This window comes from Prinia subflava, chromosome 2 (assembly GCF_021018805.1).
Source record: "Prinia subflava isolate CZ2003 ecotype Zambia chromosome 2, Cam_Psub_1.2, whole genome shotgun sequence".
NCBI classification, from domain to species: Eukaryota; Metazoa; Chordata; class Aves; order Passeriformes; family Cisticolidae; genus Prinia; species Prinia subflava.
The window spans coordinates 87,143,350-87,164,759 of NC_086248.1; the positions used below are offsets into that span (position 1 = coordinate 87,143,350).

A 21,410-nucleotide genomic window follows, 5' to 3' on the forward strand; every position below is an offset into this window, starting at 1 on the left:
ACTCAGATTTCTTGGGAAGTCTCTCTTGTGCCCTGAGAGCTTTTCTGATTTACCTCTGTGATTGAAATTGGTCTGACAGAGCATGTCTACACGCTGTGGTGGCCGTGAGATACAGGAGACTTGAGACATAAAGCAAAAGGCCCAGATGGCCGGGGGATTTCAGAGGCCAGGAGCAGATTTTGCAAAGCTGGCATGTCCAGTCTGTGGCACCACACGTCAGATGCAGAGAACAGTGAGGCCTCCTCACTGTGCCCTGGGTAAAAGACTGTGAAAGAAGAGAGGAAAATCCCCAGATATGTGCATCAGGAAGGTGGGAGCCTGCCTTAAAGCTGGAATCTGGGTCTGCTGTGTGAGATTACAGCCCACCTGCACTGTCATTCAGCTTCTGTGCAGCTCATTGCTCATCTCTCAGCTTCTCTGTGGTTGCACTAATAGGCTGAGTAAAAGCTTGTGTGAGAGCTCCTCGCCTAGAGAGATGAATTTGTTTGTTCAGAAGAGAACTGGTTTAAGTCAGTTAATCCATTTCTCAGATATTGTTGGGAGAAACAAATACACGTCCCATAATCTGCCATTATCCTGTTTTTTGGCCAGACTCTGCAGGAAGAGCAACTTAGTTTTATTGAGGGAGACACATTGAAGCTGTACCATTTTGTCAGGAAGGGAGAGACGAGAGCTGTGTAGCCACAGTGGATGGCAGACAATCTTGGTCATCTCTCTGTAAATATTTGCTCACCTGTGGCCCTTTCAGGGCTGAACACCCAATCCCATACTGTTCTAGTGCAGACATTCCTTCATTTCTTCTAAGTTTCCCGCCACGGCAGCTATTTTCCCTCTTGCACCTAGGTATGTATCAACTTGTTGGGATAAGAAACAAATCCAGAATGCTCCCAAATGCTTTGTGCTGAGCATCCTGCAAGGCTGTGCACGTTTGGGTCTCATCCACACTGTGCTTGTCCACAGGAGCACACTGCTGCCAAAGGACTGTCAGATGCTTTCCCAATGCTTCCCATCTTGCCATTTGGAGGAAACTGCTTTGCTTTTGAGTCCTGTTACTGTCTGGGCTTAGGCCATGGGTGAAACCACCTGTATCAAAATCCTCCAAAGTGCAATACTTGGTGTGTCTGCAGACTCACTGAGGGTGTCCCCAGTCTCCTGGTGATACCCAGACTGCATCAAGACAGCCTAGCTGGAGGGAGAGGTTGTACTGGCTCTGCTTCTGTTTGTGCAGGGATGTAACACACACTGTGAGTACTTTTGCCATGTGCTTATCTCCAGTCAGTAGGTCAGAAATGAGTCTGTGAGTAGGTCAGTGAGTCTGGCACTGCAGCTGTTGCTTTCCCTTTGGGCTCGTGCAGCACCAGTACAGGTCCAAGAGACATGGGAACTTGGGCAAGGCAGAGAAAGCATTGTGGATCCTGGAATGAGGGGTTACCGGATATTCTCTGATAAAGGTGATAAATAGGACTGGTATCTGAGTTTGTGGGGAGTCTGTTATGGATGGGAGGAAGATAAAAAAAAAAACAAACAAAAAACAGGTTAAACTTGTGGGTTGAGGTAGGAACAATTTAGTGATTGGAATACAGTATTATGTTAGTATGATGATAGTGATGTAAAGGAGAGAGAGAGGGAGGAAAAAAGTGAAGCACAGTACAATTGCTCACAGCTCACTGACCAATGCCCTGCCCATCCCCAAGCAACAACTGATGCCTCTCAGCCATCTCTTCCCAGTTTATATACTGGGCATGACATTCTGTGGTATGGAACATTCCTTTGTTTGCTCAGGTCAGCTGTCCTGGCCATGCTCCCTCCCAGCTCCTTGTGCACCTGCTTACTGGCAGAGCATGAGACAATGAAACATCCTTGAGTTAAAGCACTGCTAACCAACAACTGAGACATCACTGCATTGTCAATGTTATTCTCATCCTCACTCCAAGGTACAGCATTGTACCTAAAGCAAAAATAGAGCTCCATACCCAGATACTACAAAGAAAATTAACTCTGTGCCAGCTGAAACAAGGACACACTGGCTTCAGCAGTCATGGGGCAAGGGAAGTGGAAAATGGAGCAAATTAGAAAACTGCTGTCAGCTCTCTTGTTTTGAGCCTGAGGTCACAGGAGAGGAAGAGAGGGAATGGCTTGTCCCTATCAAATTCTGCCTCTTGGTGGTGGAGAGAGAGATGCCATGTTTTCACTAGGAAAACCAGAAGTCACCAAGCAAACAAAAATTGTGATTCATTTGCTCATGTTAACTCAGCCTCTGCACAAGGGCCTGAGGCACAGAGAAGTGAAAACAGCTGTCCACACCTGCAGGGTAGCATAGCCCATCAGACCTAACACAGGAAGGAAAGCAGAGATCCTTTTCCCCCAACCTCTTTTCCAGTGAGAGCTGTGTGGTGCCATGGCATTGTGCCTGTGCCTTTGGTTTTCTACCAGGATTTTTGGGCTGTAAACCATGTCAGGCAACACGTATGACACTGCAGGAGCAGATTCCCATGCTACTCTTCACCTGCTCCCTGGATTCTGGCGTTGGAGCAGAGCTATTTCCTCAAGCCCGGGAGGACTGGAGGATTGTGGCAGGCACATGGAAGCAATGCACAGAAAAGTGGTGGCACTTTTGAAGAAGGGACTTATGCAGGCAAACCCCTGAGACATTCTTGATATGAACAGAAGCCCCAGTAGAAAACTGAGCATCCTGGATATGTTTTGAATTAGCTCTGACCATCCTGACCCCGAGCTCTGAAACAGCACTAATTACATTCACTTCTATAGGGAAACTGTTTAAATGAGAACTAAATTTCAGAGGTGCTCAGGCTTCTCTACATTCCAGAGAGTCTCCCTGTTTCCAGTTCTGTGCTGGGACACATTACAGCAAGGTTGAGGGCTCCATTTTTAGCAAGGTAACAGGAAATTTTTTGAGCTTTCAGTGGAGCTGCTCAGTGACTAGTTTGGGCTTTTCCACGTGGGCCAGTTTCTGAGCAAGAAACTGGTTTTTTTTTTCTTTGAAGCCAGAAAATAATGCTTTCTCAGTGAGCAGAAGCTGTATTTCCAGCATGGACCCCTTTCACCCTATTTCACTTCATATAGTTCCTGATTTCCATTCTTCTTTGCCTCTCTATTGCAAACACAAGTAAGCATGAGTGTGCACACACTCCTTCCTTATCTCAGCTGGTGCTTCTGATTCAAATATAATTGGCCTTCATTACTTGAGGTAAAACAGTTGGCTTTCTTTCATGATCCCGGTAATGATCCTGCAAATCCATCACTGGTCCCAGGAATTGACAAACATGCTTAAATTTCCTATTTGCAAGCCTACCTGTTGGCATTTGGTTTAATTTTGGAGTCCTTGTTTCTAGGGTCACATGTGGTCACAGGAAAGCATGGAAATTTTTCTTCCTGTTTGTCGCGGTGTGTGACTCTTGCCAGTCCCAGGGCACACAGCGGCCAGGGGTGCGACACCTTCCCCCTGGGGAGCTCTCACCTCCCCACCCAGGGACTCCGATGTTCTCGGCAGTGTCTATTTCGGACGCAGAGATGGAGTGGAGGCGAGACGGGTCTTGGGGTGAACTGAAGAGGTTTATTAAGGAGATGAGCAACTAAAAGACAACACCCCAAGAAGCCCCGAGCAGGGCTCGGGCAGTGGGTTTTATACAACAGGCTTAGGGGAGGGGTAAAGGGAGCGGTAAATTTAAAGCAACCAATTAGGGTCCGTATCTAGGGTGTTACATCAGTGGGTAAAACTAACAGAAACCAATCCAGGATGTGTGGGATGGGTTTACATAAGGCGGGAAAGATAATAGACAGATAACTGAAAGTCACATAACGTAACAGGTGCACACATAACTTAAAGCAACTGAAGGAGACAAAGGAATACTAATGAGGGGGGTAAGGGTACATAGAACTGAATTAAGGGCACATAAAGAAGGAAAATGGGGTACACAAAACTGAGTTATTACAACAAATATGAAATCATAATAAACTAAAAATAATGCACCGCCACAACTGTTGACTGAGAGGAAGCTGACCTCTGAGACTGCTCACTTAGAATCATAAGATTGGAAAAGACCTTCAACATCACCTCTGGCCTGATACCACCATGGCCACTAAACCATATCACATCCACTCATTTTTGGAATTCTTTCAGGCACAGTTACTCCACCACTTCTTTGGGTAGCCTGTTCCAGTCTTGACCACCCTTTAGATGAAGAAATTTTTCCTAATATCCAACCCAAACCTCCCCTGACACAACTTGAGACCGTTTCATCTTGTCCTGTCACTACATGCCTGGAGAAGAGACTATCCCTCATCTTGTAGGACTGATATCCCAGACCCTTCACAAGCTCTGTTGCCCTTCTCTGGACACGCTCCAGCACCTCAGTGTCTTTCCTACAGTGAAGGGCCCAGAACTGAGCACTGCATTCAAGACCTCACCAGTGCCAGTACAGGGGGACAATCCCTGCCCTGCTCCTGCTGGCCACACCATTGCTGATCCAGGCCAGGATGCCATCAGCCTCCTCGGCCCCCTGGGCAGACCCTGGCTCCTGTTCAGCTGCTGTAAACCAGCACTCCCAGGTCCTTTCCTGCTGGGCAGCTTTCCAGCCACTCTGCCCCAGCCTGCAGTGCTGCAAGGAGTTGTTGTGACCCAAGGGCAGGACCCAGAACTTCAGGTTGTTATCCTCATAGAATTGGCTTTGGCCCATTGATCCAGCCTGTCCAGATCCTTCTACAGGACTTTCCTACACTCCAGAGGATTGATACACCAACCCAAATTGGTGTGTCTGCAAACTGATTGAGGGTGTCCCCAATCTCCTCATCCATATCATTGATAAAGATTAAACAGAGCTGTCCTCAGCACTGAGCCCTGGGAACAGCACCTGTGACTGGGTGTTTTTTTTGTTTTGTTTTGTTTTTTGGGGTGGGTGTTTTTTTGTTTGTTTGTTTGTTTGTTTGTTTTTTGGTTTTTTGGGTTTTTGTTTGTTTGTTTGTTTTTCGTTTTTTGGGTTTTTTTGTTCTTTTTTTTTTTTTTTTTTTTTTATTCCTGGAAATGCAGACTTTCCAGCCCCAGTATCCCTGGAGCTGTAGGCATTTTGCTTCTTTGAACCCTACCACTAATTGCAGCTTTGGACAGAGCCTGAGGTCCCCAGTACCATGGGGCCAGATTAAGAAAGATGTGGTGAGATCGATGTAGGTGCAGTGTTGTGCTCTACTTGGCATGCCTTTTCCAGTCCCAGTATCCCTGCAGCTGTAGCCCTCATGGTTCTCTGAACCCTAAACCTACCGCTAGACCAAAAAGGCAGTTTGGGACTGAGACTGAGATCTCAAGTTTTACAGGTTAGATTAGAAAGAGGCAGAAGGAAAAATAAGATCCTTGATCTGTTGTGACCTGCTGTCACAGGTGATGAAATGAGTGCTGCAAATCTCATGCAAATATGCTCCAACTCTGGGCCCAATTTGGCCAAGGATTTCACAGGAGGAATTTTTTGGAGTGCCAAAACTAACAGAGGTTCCCAACAGTGGCTGTGATTGAGGTCAAGAGAACAATGAATGACAGTAGCATTTGCACTGAACAGGGATTTTCCTTACAAAGTGCTGATTGCAAGGAGATACTCCACTGTCCTAATCACAAGCTAGAATATAGTAGCTAATAACTTAATGCAATATAAATGAGCTTAGTAGCACTAAGTCTGCTGGGATTTTCTGAGCAGTTCATAGTTTATGCATAATACAGGCCCTTCAGCCAACATTCTGGCATGCTGTAAAACGGAGGAATGAGGCTTGAGGGAAAGTGAGCAGCCCTCCATCTAAGACGGGTTGCTGGAGAGACCGTAGTGGATCTAAAGCGATGAGAAAATGGTGGCAGTCGGCTCAATCAGAGGAAAACAGAGCAGCTCAAAACAGGGTTTTTTGATAGGGAAATCCTTCTCTTCCCCTTTGGCTGCTTGTAATGAGGCTCTGCAAAAGTCCAAAAGTAAGCTTTCATACTGATTCACTTTCTAGGAACCAATTTACATGTATAAATGAAAAAATGCAAATGAAACTACCTACAGATTTTAAAGAGACAAGGAAAGATGTTGGGGTTTGTGTTGGGATTTTTTTAGTTCTTTTAAAAAACCTTTAGAGAAGCTTATGTGCTCCAATCTGCTTATCCAAAACACTGTGACTCCAGCTTCCCAATCACTATGAGAAAGCAAGAGCTCTTTGAATCTCTTTCTAACCATTTTGTGCTGTTTGTCTGGACAGGAGACTTATTTATATGCCAAGAGTAGTCCCTGTCACTGATGGAGCTGAGGCACAAGGAGAGTTTAGGTTTGTGCATCTAAACTTGGATTATTTGTGCATTTTCAGTGCAGCATCTCCTCACACTCTGAAGCAACAGAGAATTCAGTGTGTTGCTCAGTAAGTTGTTCCAGTGGTTTTACCCTCATGGTTCAGTTGTCGTCACTTAATCTAAGCCTGTCTCATTTCAGTTTCCAACTACAAGCTCTTTTTATGCCTTTGTCTTCTCACATAACGAGCTATTTGTTATCACCAGTCTCTTCCTCATTTAGTCTCAGACACCAGAACAAGTAATCTCTTAGCCTTTTCAGTATGCAATCCAGAAAGAGTCTCTTTAACCATTCACCACAAGGCATGTTTTCCAGCCCTATATTTATTTTTATAGCCCTCTTCTCATTTTTTCTCAACATCATTCTGTCAGCATGGCCCCACGTATTAAACAGGCTTTCAGAAATGATCTCACCAGTGCAGATGTGATGCCCATCTCACAATATGTTTAGTAAGCTTCAGCTTAATCATCCAAGGATTTGGACATCTTTGGACTACAGAATTAAGCTGATGTTAATGGGTTACATTAACTCAGGCTCCTCTGGGAGTCATTGTCTCTTTCCTTGCAAGAATGACACATTCTTTCCTCAACAGTTTTCTTTCAAGAACCTTTACATTATGACCTTTAAAGGTCCCTACCACCCCAAATTTTCTATGCTTCTGCAAATATCCGGGACAAATTGAATGAAGTTGCCAAAAGACTAGTCCATCAGGCAAGCCAAAGTGTCCTGCAAGAGGTCTTTCTTTAGTGTGTTATTTACTGCCACGTATTTTGTACCTTCTAGAAATGTTGGTTCTTATCCTGGCACACGTGCTTAGAGGTGGTGATTGTCAGTTGTCACTGCCTTAGTGTGGGAAGGAGGGAAGCACAGCCCAAGCCACATGCCACAGATGTGCTGAAGTGTGCACTCAGTCACACCAGCTGCAAACAGATGTCAGGTCATTCAGACACTGCGGGTGGTTGTGTGTGATGTTGGCTACGCAGCCTGAACAAGGTGCTTTATAATTGGTAGACTTTGGCTTTGCCAACCTGCTCTCTGGATCTCTGACCTTGATGGAGATGTGAAATAACATCAGTTGAAGAGGTTCATGTGGGTTCTTTCTAGAGGTATATCTTCCTAAAATAGGTGTTCCCTCTCACTAGAGAGATCCCAATGGTGCGTGCAGCCATTTAAAATTTCTTTTTGAACTCTTTCAGTTAATGTGTTTTTAATCTGCTTAATGTGGGCTGCATTTGAGTAGTATTACATCTTCAATTAGTCTGTCGTGTGGAAGCAAGCCAGGCTCTTTCCAAAGCCTGAGGATGTTATGACAAGATAGTTACTTTTCTTGTTGCTTTCTCAAACACTCCCCGATTTGTCTGCCAAGGACCCATAAAACTATATTAATCACCATTCATTTTTAACTTGGAATGCTGCATCCCACATTCATCTTCCATGAGTTTTTTCATGGAATCAGTGAGGAATAAAAAGTTTTATTGCTGTTTGTCCTGAGGTTTCATCTGCTTAGGTTGATTCAAGTGATTTGTGTGTGTGTACCTCCATAAGCAGTACATGCATGAACGGTACAGAATTATTTTATCTCCTCTGGTGTTCACAAGGTGCTACCACAGACTTCCCCTCAAAGGCCGGCTGGCTGAAGTTTTCCCACATCTTTTACTACTTTCTGTGCCATTTTTAAGATTTTTACAATCTGTTGTTAGTCTGCCATTTCTGCACTGATTAATTTAGATCAGATTAGGTCACATAGACCTAGCTAGAGTCTTACAAACAGACATAGCCTGTATTTCCATCTTCTCTGGCTTGTATCACAGATTTAGCCACAAACATTTCTAGATTTAAGTCCACGCAGGTTCTTTCCGAAACTGTATGCAGAGTTATATTTGCTTCCTGACCACTACAGTGGGATGTCTTAGCAAATATTGCTGAAACTGGTTTAAAATGTCTTTTTTACCTGGGAGAGGTGATTCTGGGGCGCGCTATTATTTATTATGGAGAGGATGGAACGAACAGGATGTTGTGTTGCAGTGTGTGCTGTTGCAACCCTCAGAATGATGATTGCTGATGGATTGACTCAGGGCAGGATCCACTTTCAGGTCTTGATGCAGTGGGTCAAAATGAGGAAGGTAACAGCCTTAACTTTTGTGTCCCAGGAGAGTTGAGAATGACAACAATGAAAACTTACGGAACCAACTTCAGATGTTTATGTGTTGGACCAAAATCCAGGAACTGGGAGATGAAATAGAATGTGTCCTTCCCACTTGTCCTGCATATCACCTTGGCTGCAGCTGAAGCTCTCCTTGGCCAATGCAAAGAAGTGTCTGTATGAGATAGGCAAGTGACCACATTGCAGGGATGCTGCTTATCCAAAGAGTTCCTGCTGTACTGTCCCAGTTTGAGGTCAGTCATGGAGAATCAAATGTCAGATCAGATTTGTCCAGTGAGTGGGACTGTTAATAAATTTCCCTCTCCTGGTCCAAGTCCAGAGGAGATGGGACAGAGCCGATAGCCAGATGGGGAGGTTGAGGAGCAGGCTGCTGTCCCTGAATGGTTGCCAGTTCTCTCACTGGCCTCCCTTCTGTGCTCTCTGCTGCAGAAGAGATCCTGAGCCCTGAAAAGTGATTTCTGGGCTCCCATAGCACCTGTGACTGTCAGAAGGAAAAGTGGTCTCCCTCATGCAGGGAAAGACCAGGGCTACAGGGCTGAGCCTGCTTCAGCAGCAGGGCTGGTGTGCCTTGGGAAACATGGAGCCAGTGTCAAGAGAAGACAGGAGGTTTCCAGCACAGGAGTAAGTCCTCAATAGCTTGAGTTCATATCATTCTCTGATATCACCCATTCCTGAAGAAATGGGACTGCCAGATGCTCTGCTGTCTCCGAAGGCAGCCAGCATCTTTTGGATTAAAGTGCAGGGAGATGATTCTCTGTAACCAGCAATCTGTTCAAGATACCTTCATGAAAAGCTATGACAGTACTAATAGGATAGATAAAGTATTTTTTTTCATAATTAATTAATAGAGGAGGAGCTGGGCAAACGTCCTTGTGGATGTCACACATTTTAAATGTGTGCAGGTAATGGTGTGAAGGATGGAGGGGAAAAACAGGATGTGCAGATGGCAGAGATGGTGACTGTTTGGCAGCTGGCTTTTTGAAGGCAGTCACTATTATGAAAGACCTCAGCCATTTCATCTGAAGACCTCCTGAACCCATCCTCATTTTTCCATCCTTTGCCCCTGATTGATTTGATCTACCTTGATTCATCTGAAAATGATGATGACAATGATGAAGTGGTAACCATCCAGAGAATGACAGTAAAAATGCTTACAGTAAAAAATGTTCTTGCCTCTCTCTTCTCTATGCTATCTATACTGATCTCGTGTTTTAAATTGCATGCGTTTCTTGAGTTCCTGTATGCACTGCCCCCCTTGTTACATTAATTCTTATGGAAAAAATTGCTTTGATATCTGTTGACCTCAGCTGTTTCATCTATGAGACTGAATGTTTGCCATAAATCTTTTAGTTTGAACATCCTTTCAGCCTCTTCCTGAACAGTTACGTTTTCATTGTCGTCATCTTCCTCAGATGAATCAAGACCAATCAAGGGTGAAGGATGGAAAAATGGGGTAATGATGGCAGTTAGTAGAGCAGGATATTAAACAACTGGCTGCAGAACTCTGAGGTAGCAGATAGAGAAGTGCTGGAGAACTGAGCATTGCTCTATGCAGAATTCTTCATCCTTGGTCCAAATTCTCTGCTAGGCCTGAAGGAGAGGCTGAAGAACAGCCTGTTTTGTGTGGGGAAGCTTGCCTTCTTTCCATTCTGTAGATAAATGATGAACCACTGTATTAACTCTTCCTGGTCTAGCTTTGCTGCACGCATCCTTTTTGTTTACTACTGTGAGCAAAGATTTCAAAGTAAACATATTAAGGAGTGCTGGTAAATATTTGATTATATTAATTGCTTTGGATGGCCTTCCTTCCCCTACCAGGCTCTTTCTGACTTGGATCTCGCCCTTTTCCATCTCTGATCCCACCACACCAACATTACAGCAGGTCTGATTTTTTAATCAGTGTTTCTGATTCTGGCTGTGCTGCCTCTCACTTTGCCTGCCTGTTTGGAAAGCAGCTGCAGAGGGATTGTCTTGTGGTCCCCATTTAGTTTTCCAACTGAAAGCAGAAGGTGAGGTAATGCTGTGGTCCAGCTGTGAGCAGAAGCCTCTGATCCCCTGTAGCCCTGACAGTAACTGCTTTTCTAAAGCAGGGGCTCTTCTCCATTTTGACAGGATTGCAGTCCTCAGAGGTACTTTTCTCCTGCATTCTCCCTGCTTTTAAATTTCAGTTCTTTTATTAAAGGGGTGTAAATATACGGAAGTAATTGAATTGTTACATCAGCTGTCAGTGGAACAGGAGCTATTGGATTGATGCTTGGAATCAGCAGTCCCCTCTGCCCAGGAGCTCCTCTGGGGAGGAGGTTGGGGGTGAGAGCCTCCAGGAGACAAGGGGGAATTCAGACATCTCCTTCTAGGAAGCAGCTGCATACTCTGGACATGAGCCCTGGTGGTGGCACTAAATGGACATTTCCTGGAGCCCAAAGATTTCTCGCTGTGCTCGCTATGGGGAATGTGCAGGCTGGCATGTTTACCTGCCCAGGTGAGCTCTGTTGTGGCAGGCAGCAGTTGGAGCACAGGAGGTGTCTCCTGTCCAAGGGCAGGATACACTGCCCAGGTTTCAGATGTGTGTTAGGCTCAGCTTGCTGATCAACTCATCAAACAAGGGGCACTGGGAGTTCCTGAGAGGTTCGTATGGAAGGCACTGGCCACTTCAATGGCTTTGCCATGCAGCCATCCCACCTAGGGAGGGCTGCCATCACCTTAAGCTCCCTGTGCAGGTACAGGACAGAGGCTGGGATGCCAGCTAGGAATTCCTGCCATCTGAATCGTCCCCTGGAGAGGTCTATCTTACTCAACAGCCTTGGAGGGAGGTGGCATTCCTAGGATGAGTGTTTCAATGAAGAAAAATGTGATCAATTTGGGCTTTAAGTCCTGCTTCAGTTTGCTGTCAAACCTGGGGAGGTTATCAGTCCTTTCCTAGTTGTTCCAAATCTTTCTCAGGAATGTGGACAGGGCCTGTCCTAGGATGACAAAGTTCACAGATTGGCTGTTTTCCCTCTATCTTCCCTTCTTTACACCGTGGGGATAGTCCCAAGCTGATTACTAGGACACGAAAACACAGTAAGGACTTGCAGTAGGCTTAAACTGCAGCAAGGGAATTAGGTTAGATGGTAAGGAAAATTACTGGTAAACTCTAAAGTAAGAGGAAAGATATGGATTTTTTGCTTTGGAAGAACTTCATGTATTCTTTTTTCTGGGGCTGATTTTTTTTTCTTTTTCCTTAGTTTGCACTGGCAATAAGTTGCTTTATTCCCAGAACTGCCCAGCTGAGTAGCTCACCTATGAATTATTGAATAGTAAGATAACTGTTTCTCTGCCAAAAGTTAATGCATATAGGATGCTTTTGGGGAAGGAATATCATTGGCTGACTGTTAGTGAATGTTTGCATCTAAACTATTTATATGCTGCTGAGAGCAGCGTGTCACTGCCAGCCCAATCTGTTAAACAGAGGCATGTAATGACAGATGCATGGGTGTGAGGTGACACCTTGTTGTCTCGTAGAAGACAGGCAGAGCCTCAGCAAAGCGTTGGAGGTCTGACACTGCTACACATGGGAGGGCTCCCCTCTTGTGGGTGTGTGGGTGGGCAGGAGAATGAAGGGTGGCCACATCCACCCTGGCCGTCATGCTGCTTCACCATGTTATAATTAGCAAACTTGGTTGTGAGCTAGAGAAAATATTTTCATGTTAGTCTGTGGAAAAAGAAATCTAAGTTTGGGGTTATGCCATTGGTCTGGCAGTAGTTGAAGTTATTAGTTCTGAAATGTCCACTCTCACCCTCTGTATTGTTCCTGTGAACCACTGCTGATTCGGTTTTATGTGGGTGGGGGAAGGCTTAGCAGCATGCATTTCACATACAAATGTGTATGTGTTTTCTGTGCATGCACCATCTTTTTCTACTTATCTTTTGCAGTTAGGGGAGTGTACTGTTTTAAAACAAGGAGCTAGAAGGTAAGTGAGGCATGGGAATGAGGTGGCTTTACACTGCAGAAGAATACTTGTCTTTGTGGTGCCTTGTTAGCGTGAATTAATTGGGCAGTGAGTCTGAGTGGTGTTCCAGCATGTCTGGGGCAGATCTTTTTTTGAGGAGGCATATCCGTGAGGCTAAAGGTCTGGAAATTCCCACCCAGGATGGACTTTCTTCAAAGCAGTCTGTAAAGAAAGCAAGGGGTCTCGTGTATTAATCAGCACAGTTCATCATGCGGAAGAGGAAACCCTTTAGTAAATCCCTCTTTATTAATAGGTGAAGACTGGTTGAGCTAATTGGCTTGTAAAGTTCAGGGAAGAGGAAAGCAGAAAAGCTAGTAGTGAATACATTTCATTTGCTGTTCTTTTAAAAGCAGTCAACTAGCACAGAACTAAGCATTCTCTGAGCCCTGCCTCTCCAGATATTGCACTCACTTGTCTAGCAGAAAATGTACTCAAACAAATTTGTTTGCTTTGAAATAACAATATTTGCAACTTGGCTTTCAAGCACCGTGCAAAAAGCACATTCTTTATCTCTTCATACATAGAGAGACTGAAGTGCAAAAGTCATATAAAATAAAATAATGAGATTTGGCTTTTAGCTGAAACAGGTTGAGCAAGCCTTCCTGGATCTCCTTTCTTCTGACTACTCTATTATATATTAAACAAGCATGTGAGACTGGGCTTGAAAATATGGGTTGGATATTTGTCTCCACATGGAAAACTGTTGGTGCCTAATGTGAGTTCCTAGGGTGTGGGGTGTAGGTGCAGTTGCAAGGAACACAACTGCTCAGCTGTGATTTCCCAGCCTTGTAACAATAAAAGAGCTTCCCTCTTGTTTGGGTACAGAGTTCCGGTCTCTCCTGGAACTGAAACCATGGAGTTTTCTACCTGCTGTGAGAAAAGGGTTGCAGTATCTTTGCTGTCTGTGATATCTTTATTACCCCAGATTATGGGACTAGGGGTTGGAAAAGGGAGGCATCCTTTGCTGAGGTTGATTTGGTTGTCTAGAGAAGATTGGGGAAGCCTACATCCAGTATGACTGCAAAAGGATACCTATAAAAAATTAAGTGGATGCTGGATGGACTCATATTGGTCTCATAAGGTCCAAATAGCTGATTTTGGATCAGCTATTTGCTGATTTGCTGTATATAGAGAGAAATTACTTCCTGTTGTCATTAGCTTCTTCAGATAACAAGGCACAGCTAAGAATTGTAACTAAGCACTATGTGCAGTCTTTCATGGCAGGTTATCTGTGTGTTGTTTGCAATGTTAATCCTACAAATGAGGGGTCAGTTGGGTCTTACCAAGGGACGTGATGAAGACCAAGGCCAGGAGTCCCACTGGTGTTGTGATGTATGGCTAAGCTTTCAGGTAGTCAGTCAGTAGGGTGGGATGAGAGCTGCTGAAATTAAGCAGCTTTCTAATCTAGCACAGTTTACTATTTTCATCACTTGTGTTACGTACTGCACTGTCTAGATTTAAATAAAAATTGAAAGACTGGTTCTGGAGGATAGAGAAGAGGGTGTTTGTCACAGATGAGGAAGACTGGGCTAAGAGTGGAAGGACCAGGATATGGGTCCCAATGTGGAAAGTATCCTGGATACAGGACTCCTGCGCTGCTTATGTCTGATCTGTATGTGTGTGACCTTGATTAGGGCATCTTTCTCTTGGTGCCCCTCCTTTTCCCCATGACACTGCTGTGCTGTGGTGCTCTTGGCAGCAGAGGAAGTGTTGTGGGAAGTAAATTCCTGCAGCAAAATAAGAATGTAGCAGCCCATGGCAGCTGTACACGCTAGCGGTGCAACACTGGCAGCTCACCACCCACAGAGATGGCTGTTGTCAGCTGTACATGGCTACATGGGGGACAAGGCTGCTTGTGAGTCAGAAAGCAGATTGAGAGAGCTCCCAAGCTCTAACAACCTTTCCAAAACAAGCCAGCATTTGAGATTTGATCAGATTATGCTATTCACAGTTACCAAACTGCAGTGGGGAAGCAGATTTTGCATGTGTCTTGCATAGTAGTGTTGTCCTGTGGTGTGTGGGATATTCAACCTTCTCAATTATTGCCTGAACAATTTGTGTGAGGTCTATTCACTCAATGCTCCCTTGTTCTGCAGATGTTGGTTTGTCTTTCAGCTTGTCACTGATCTCTGTGCCTGAGTCCACTCCAATAGGAGCCTTTCTTTGCTTCTCGTTCATACTGGGATGAGCAGCCTCATGACAACACTGCCAGTTTCTAATTTAGGGGATTTTTTTCTCTCTCTATTTACCCCAGAAGTAAGTGCACTTCAAAGTGCATCTCTGCTATCATGGGATGTTCTGAGTTCATCACTGGTGAAAGAAACATCTCTGCCTCCTGGAGGCATCTGAAACTGATGGGAACGTGGAGCAATCTGACAGCATTGCAAGGGCCAAGTATCCCCTGCTGAGCTATGCCCCAGCAGGACAGCATAGTGGCAGCAAAAGGAGAGACTGTGGTCTCTCCATTGAGCTCTTTGGCTCTTGTAAGGAAGAGCCCTAGTTTAATTTTACCCTTTCTCATGGCTAAAACTAATACAGTCATAAACCAAGCAGACTCTAAACTGTGAGAAGGCAGTGCACTTCTCATTCACCTAACAGGATAAGCATTTCCATTCTGGTTATTTTCAGTAAAACTAAGAAAATGAGAGGTTATTGTGACACAAAGCAGTACTCCTTGGTGCTTGACATTTCGCTGTTGTACTTCCCTCACTGCTGCCCTTCATCACTGTGAGCAACATTAGCTTAGCAGCCCTTTGGTGCAGAGCATCTGCTCTGGCTCACAGCGAGGAGCTGCCTGCAGCCCAGCTTTGCTTTAGGCTGCCTGGCACGCTGGAGTAGGTTGTCTGTGTTTGGCTGATTGGAACTGCTCCTAACTAGCTAATTCTGCTGCAAAGGCAGCCCACCCACCCTGCCGTGTGTCTCGCAGCAGCCGCATCTTAACAAGGTTGGTGGAGGACCCTCACTTCAATGTTGCCTCTTTACCCCTTTCATCACTGCTCTTGCCAGCGAGCTCCTCTAGAGTTAAGCTGTGTGCTGAGAGAAAACAGTACTTGTCTGTATTTGTTTGTTGTGTTTCTTGCCAGGGGATCCTGAAGCTCTCTATGTGCTTAGAGAGGTTTTTTTACCTTCTGGAAGCGTAGCAATAGCAACTTGCTGCCTGCAATGTAGAGGCTGCTTAAAAGAGCACTTCTGATACAGGTGCTGCATTTCAAGGGAGATACAAGAAAGGTGCTTGAGGAGCCTCTGGATGGGGACTCACCTTTGGAACTGGGCTAAAAACTTAAAGAGCATCATAGCAGCCTAGCAAGCCAGAACAGCCAAACACAACTTCCTTATAGCCAGCAGGAATACTGCTTCCCTCTGAGCATGAGAGGCACCTTGAAAATCATTATCCTTTCTGCAGCTCCCTAAAGCTGTCTGTGCAGGGCTCACATCAGAGGTCTCTCCTCCAAGACAGCCCCCATCTCAGCTGTGCTGGAGCTGTACAGTTCCTAGTTCTGGGGAGTAGGAGCACCAGCTCATTTAAACAAGCTTTCTTTTGCCCTTAAGCTAGGGAAAAAGAACAGGCACAGAAAAGACTGTGTTGGCAACAGTGAGGTTTTGTGGACTGAATACCTGCTTTTGTGGTGAGTCTGCCTTTTGTGTATAACCTCCTTGAACAAGTGTGAACTCCACAGTAAGCATTGGAGGCCAGAGCTGATGTCTGGCTCTGTAATTTCTGTTGACCTTCCTTTGTTTTCATATCCTTTGGGAACCTTGGGGAATAACTGACCCCTGGTGTAGTTCTCTATACTTTGTAGTGATGGGATAACCTGCTTCAGCTCTCTCTTCAGAAAACCCAGGAGCTCCAGGACTACCTGCAGAGTTAATGCTCATTGGGTGTTTCCTAGTGCCAGAGACAAGAAGAGAAAATGCTATCAATTTTTAATTGATAGATACTTTCAAGCATTCCCTTTGCAAGATGGTAACATATTCCCGGAGCCTGTCTCAGTGCAAATCAAGTAAATCTCGTATTCTAGCTGAAGAAGATTAAATATCTTCTGCATCCTTGGCTGCCCTGCTGTTCCAGTGACCTAAGAAAGCCTCTGGAGCATCCCAGCCCTGTTCCTCTGTGACCCTTTACCAGCCCCAGACATTCCCGCAGTGAGGCCCAAGAGGGCACTTTCCTTGCAGCACACATCCTTGCAGGTGGCACTTTGTCCAGTTTCAGACCTTTCCCTCTGTCCCAGCCCCATAGCTGGCACAGCTAGACGCACTGAGGGAAGCTGCTTTCCCACCCTTCTCTCCCCTCCTCAGGAGACAGACTGCTCTGAGTACATCTGAAGTGGCTGTGCAATTTTTTGAGCCTTCTTTTTTCTCTTCTCTTCCCTTTTCCTCTTTCTTTTCCCTATATCACCAGCTGGCCCAGATATAATGTGAGACCCCACTGGCTTCAATTAAGGATGAGATCTGGCTGAAGAAATGGGATAGCAGCTAAGGATGGAGATGACACATGCATGGCACTAGGTCTAATCAAACAACTTCTCACATTATTCTCACTGTGAGGTGGGAGACATGTGAGCCAAAGACAAGTCAGCACTTGAAGCACTTGCAGAGACACATCCCCAGGAAAGCCATCCATAATGAGCTGACCATTCCACTCAGCACGGCAGCCTCAGCTCAGGCAAGGGCTGCTTTTAATCCACCTAAGTGCAGCAGAGTGCCCAGAGACTTAGAGATGAGAGCAAGGTACATCGTGAAAACAATCAGCTGTGTGAAACAAAGACTGCTGAGTGGAGGGGATTATGGGGATGATTGTACATGGGATACCCACGGATGCATTGGTGCCCCCTGAGATGGGACACTGCATGCCCACCTGTGGGACAGTGCATGGACCACCTTCTTCTGTGGTGTAGATAGAGGAGTCAGTAGTGTCACAGAGCGCTGTTGGGTCTTGCTGGGGTCAGGCTACGGGAGGAGAGTGGTGTGCTGATGCCCTTCCTTGCATAGCTCTGTTCAGGGCAGCAGGATGCTGAGTGACCCGTGGTTGTTGTTGGTGGACCCCTGTCTGTGGTGCTGCAGATGCTGGGAGCTGCAGGTTTTTGGGCTTGGCTGTGCTTGGCAACTCTGTGGACCCTTAGAGGAGACAGATGCTCTGTCAATCCGTAGGGCATAGAAAGTGTCTGTGGAAGAGCGTTTGCTTTGAACCTGGAGAAGGTCGGTTGTGATCATGCTGAAGCTCCTATAAATCAGTTCTCCTTCTTTTACATTCAGGCAAACAGCTGTTTTGTGTTCAGAAACCTTTTCTCATTTTAGATGGAGAGCTTCTGGTTATACCCACGCTGTAATGTTTTAATTAAGAGTTTATTGCAAGTGAAACATGTCTATCAGAGACACTGAAGATTTAAGTCCTCTCTCATTGCATTAAATAAGGAATAACATAAACAATACCAACCCGACTTTCTCCTTGCTGTGGCTCAACCATGCCCAAATCGTGAGGTTCCCAATAATTTTTACAAGGGCTAAAGGAGTGCGAAAGATACAGTCGTCTCCCTTTGTTAAGGAGGTGAACACACATCACCATTCCCATTCTCACACTACTGGCAGAGATGCTGACATGGATAGATGTGACTCACCTCCCAACACCAGGGAATCGTTGCCAGAGATAAAAATAGGACCCAGAGTCCCTGTAGCCAGTCTGTGATGTGTTGTACTGATATATTTGGGAGAGGCCCTCCAAAACCCCTTCAGGTCTGTGGGGAGAGCCAGTGTAGATCTCTCCATTTAAACAGTGTCCTTGATAACCCTGCCAAACACTGACACAAAGAAATGACTGCTTGGGAACTTACCTGCCTGCTCAGGGAGTGCATTTTATGCTGTATAAGAGGCCCTGTATATATCAGTCATTCTGATTACATCTGAGGATTGAATCTGAGCAGTGATACTGCTGCTGGCATTGCACTTCTCACATGAGAGAGCAGAGTTTGGTAGCTCCTCCAAGCACTGCTCAGTGTGGGATGAGTACTTGCTAAAGGTTACCCCTTCCTCATAAGTGGGAGGGAGGTAGAATGTGGCCCCAGCCCAGTCAGAAGGGAATGTCAGACGACTGTTGCTTTTGATGTGATGGATCCTGGCTTCAACCCCTTGGGAATCATAGGCACCTCTTGTCAGGGGTGGTCGGGGTGAGCATGCTGGGCAAGGCAGCTGTTCCTGATGGCCTCCCTGTCTGTTGCTCTGTTGGGTCTCCAGTCCCCCCCGTGGTGGAGCCGGCCTTCCAGGACGTGCGGCAGGGCATGGGGCACAGCGTCACCCTGCGCTGCACCATGCTCAAGGGCAGCCCCATGCGGGTGGCCACCTCCGTGTGGCGCTTCAACGGGAGCCTGCTGGCGCAGCCCCTGGCCGAGCAGCAGGACTACTCGGAGCTCAAGGTGGACAGCGTCAGCCGGGAGACCAGTGGCAGCTACGAGTGCAGCATCTCCAACGACGTGGGCGTCTCCGCCTGCCTCTTCCAGGTGTCTGGTAAGCCACGGAATGCACACCGGAGCAAGATGTTGGACGGGGTCATGGGAAGCTGGCTCCTCATAAACTGGTGGCAGTAGAGTGCCTCTATGGCTTCCTCTGTGCCCAGCATTCTGTCCAGCAGGAATGATTTTCCATAAGCCAGCAGGGAGATCTGTCTCCATCATTCAGGGCAGGTGGACCTGGAGCAGCTAAGTTAGCTGTTAACTGCTAGCCACTGTTACATTTTAGCAGTGTTTGACCACTTACACAACTTAAACTCAAGGCTGCCATCAGCTTTCAAGCTTGGACAACCTGTATCATTGATAAGATTTGACAAAGGGAAAGTGAAAAGCTCTGTATATCCCTCCAACAGGCTCCAAATTATCTGATTTCCCCTTTAAAGGCAGAGAAACAGAAACTGTATTATGTATGCTTGTGCCTTCCTTATGACTCCTGTCTGTCTGTGTCTCACGGTGCTCTCTAGAAAAAGCATGAGCTGGGATTGGACACTAGTACACAGTGGATTTGCTGCTCACAGTTTTCTTTGAATACATCACCCACTGTAACAGAACTCCTCTCCAGCCCCTGCAATTGCAAAGAGGGATGGCAGACTTACAGCGTTTAAAACTGCACATCTGACCTGGCCTCTCCAGCTGATCATTAAATCTGCTTTTCCCACAACGCCAGAACTGACTCGGACACAGTTTTCTAGAAAATCTCTCCCATGAAGTTGCCTTAATAAGCAATAAATTCAGTCCAAATACTCAGGTTTGAATCCAGGGCCAATTTATAATACTTTCCAATCCTGGATTGAAAAAGTGAGAATGAATAACATCCAGAGAGGCCAGTTTTTGAAGCAGGTCTTTCCTAGGGTTTGGGAGAGCTCAGGTATGTTGTAATTCTGGGATGCTTACAGAAATGGGGGAACCCAAACTACTTCTACTATTTGGGTCCCTTTCAGGACCTTGCTCTCACCCCTTAAGATTTCCTGGCATTTGTCCAGCAGTGAATTTTGCTTGAGAGCTTTGTCCCTCTCTACCCTCTCTACCCTCTCTACCCTTTTCATATGCTTGTAACTCTCACATCACTAAGTGATAGCAAACCTCCGTGGGCCATCACAGAAAACTGTGTCCCTGTCAAGCCTGGGAATGCTCCCAGGAATTTCTTGCTGGTGGCAGTAACAAATACATATTGGCACACAATGTGCCATGCTGTGTCTGAGGTAAGATCCCCTCAGCAGAAAGCAGGATTCATGCCTAGAGAGCACTGATCAGGAAAGCCACAACCCTTTATTTTTCCTGCATCCCTTCTCCTTTTCCAAGACATTGATATCTGATGGTAGCTGTTCAACTCCAGACATCTTTGCCTGCGTCCTGGACAGCTACAAATTAATTAGACCTTCCAAGCCTGTAGAGTAACCTGAAGAATACTCCAGTGACTAGACTGCTCTACTTGGACTCAGGATTGCTGGAGTTTTAATTCCCATCAGCCAAAGCCTTCCTATTTGAGCAGAGAAAATGGCATGGTCTCTTTTTGTTTCTGTTTCTTCTCTGTGGGAAAAAAAATACTATAAGACCTTCCTATGTGACAGGAAGTGGCTCATTTTTGACTATGGGATGTTCAGGTACACTGAAAACACAGTACATGTATCTGAACAGGATGGGATTATTTTCTTCTATGAATGAGTGATTAACTTTCCCAGATGTTTTGTAAGGACAGTGAAACATCCAACGTGTTCCTCTTGAGGAAGTTACCAGGGCAGCCCATACTGTTCATCATCTGCTCCCTCACTAGCACAGAAGTGCCTAAAAGAGAGACGTGGATAATCTTAGCTCTTCCCATCAACTGTAAGCAAAAGACAAAACTTTCCAGCAGTAGTAAAAGCTTCCAGAAGGAAGTTCTGAAAGTGTTTTTGATATGCAGCATTTCTATCAAAAAGCGCTTTTTTTCTAGCTTCTATTTCCAGCTTGGAGTCAATTAATAACGAATTAATATCATGCAAGATGATGATTATCATCAGTTCTGATTTTATTTCGAAATCCATTATAAAGCTTGACTTCCATAGTCAATACAAGTTGAATAAGCACCAATTAGTCTCTGAGGTGGTTCTGAACGTCTTGCTTGCGCAAAAATTCAAGTCAATAAAAATAATAAGAGAAAAAGGACTTGGAAATAAATATCAATATTATACATCTGAGTTCATAAAAAATAAACATTGAGTCCTGTCGAGCCTAATTATAACCACACAGAATGGCAGAACCTGTGATTCAAGTGGAAAGGTACAGCAGACATCCTGGGGAAATGGTGTTTATTCCTGTTCTGCTCTCCAGCGTCCCTTGCTGCCCAGACATCTTTCTGGTCTCTGCTGGTTCAGACTGGACCTGAACACAGATACCTGAGCTTTCATGCAGCTCCAACTTCTGCCTGGCTCAGGACAGGACCTGCCAAAAATTG

At 45.5% G+C, this 21,410-nt stretch overlaps 1 protein-coding gene across 3 annotated transcripts in view; it reads left to right on the forward strand.

Moving 5' to 3' along the window:
• MDGA1 (MAM domain containing glycosylphosphatidylinositol anchor 1) overlaps positions 1 to 21,410 on the forward strand; it is a 152,694-nt gene that overhangs the window by 77,758 nt on the left and 53,526 nt on the right. For all 3 annotated transcript variants that reach the window (XM_063390872.1, XM_063390870.1, XM_063390871.1), the window contains one exon: positions 18,705 to 18,974. In XM_063390872.1, the coding sequence (XP_063246942.1) occupies positions 18,705 to 18,974 (270 nt within the window). The remainder of the gene's footprint in view (positions 1 to 18,704; positions 18,975 to 21,410) is intronic.